We start from the raw sequence: 1363 nt of genomic DNA on the forward strand, positions 1-1363 counted from the left end.
CTGGGATTCATTTTAAGGTAGAGCTGCAGTCAACCCTCAGTTACAGACTAGACCCCCACACGAAGGTCGTGCCCGGGCGCGGAATGGTGGGGCTGGCGATGCACCTGCACTTACTTCGTGATGGTGGTGATGTTGACGACGTAGTGCTCTGGCGCCGGGGATCCGGGGTTAGGGGGACTCCACTGCACCTTCATAGTGTTGGGGCCGAGCACGGTCACACTTGGCGACTCTGGGGCCTTTGGAAGGATTTCTGCAAGGGATACACGCGTCCGGCTGTAGTTTTATAGATTTCATATTCGTATTTCTGCTGGATATTTTTTTAATGTCATTTTATATAAATCATAGCAAAGTCAGGATTGAAACTATCAATTTACTTCGGGACTCTATACTCCTCAAACGAAGAAAATATAATGTCATGAAAATTTTTGGATTTTGATCTTTTCCTTTTCTGGCTACTCACCTACTCCTTCTGAGATGCACATGAGCGTGACCTCCGTGTAAGCAGTGCAGGAAAAGTGCTTCTTGATATTGTCCTCCTGGATAGTGTAGTCTCCCCGGCAGAGGTCCTGGCACAGGTCCGGCACGCGCTCCTTCTCGCAGCATGGCACGTGGTTGCGCATATCTGCCGGCACACGCGTCACGCCCTGTCACTACGGTTCTCACGGGGTCGCTATGACTTCACTTTGATTATGCAACCATTCTAGGAAAACTTTACAGTATCTATTTCTTTCTTTTTTAGTCTGCTTCCTATGTAAACAGTGGGAATAGGGGCCACGAACACGAGAGTAGGGGATAAAGTAGTTTAAGAGGAAATATAGGAATAATTCTAACAAAAGCAATGATAATCACAATCGACACTCATAACACAGCATAAAGACCTCACCTGCCATACAGCGAACGATAGCTGGGAAGTAACTCTCACACGCTTCGGGCTCTATGCCGCTGGTGCCTTCCAGGATGTTGTGGATGGCACAGAAGCCAAGGCACTTGGACATCACCCCGTTATCTTGGCAGCACTGGGTGTAGTTGTGGTTGGACCTGAGTGCGATTTCCTGCGGCTCCGAGGAGTTGCTCGGCTTAACTGTGAGGGGAACGAGGGGAGGGGAGGGAAAGGAGGGAGAGGAAGGGAGGTCATCGTTGTCTCATTAGTTGGATTGACTTCAAATGTGCCTCCGAGAAGCCTAGACTATCGACACGACTTATAGCCGCACGGGCGAGGCGTAAGCAGAATGAAGGGATTTCAAAGCGAGGGAGGAAAGGAGCAAGGCGCGCGGCCGCTCTTACTGGGAGGCGATTTGTGTAAGAGGAAGATAACTTTGAAAATCATATCAGTATATCAGTCCTAATCATTTACAAATACTGT

At 48.9% G+C, this 1363-nt stretch overlaps 1 protein-coding gene across 1 annotated transcript in view; it reads right to left on the reverse strand.

Annotated features, from left to right (window-relative positions):
• LOC119585419 (Ig-like and fibronectin type-III domain-containing protein 1) overlaps positions 1 to 1363 on the reverse strand; it is a gene marked incomplete in the record, with an annotated part of 121576 nt that overhangs the window by 21100 nt on the left and 99113 nt on the right. The window contains 3 exon segments of the mRNA XM_037934081.1: positions 115 to 250; positions 461 to 622; positions 884 to 1081. Of these exon segments, the coding sequence (XP_037790009.1) occupies positions 115 to 250; positions 461 to 622; positions 884 to 1081 (496 nt within the window).

The sequence above is a fragment of the Penaeus monodon genome, chromosome 19 (genome assembly GCF_015228065.2).
Source record: "Penaeus monodon isolate SGIC_2016 chromosome 19, NSTDA_Pmon_1, whole genome shotgun sequence".
Classification (NCBI taxonomy): domain Eukaryota; kingdom Metazoa; phylum Arthropoda; class Malacostraca; order Decapoda; family Penaeidae; genus Penaeus; species Penaeus monodon.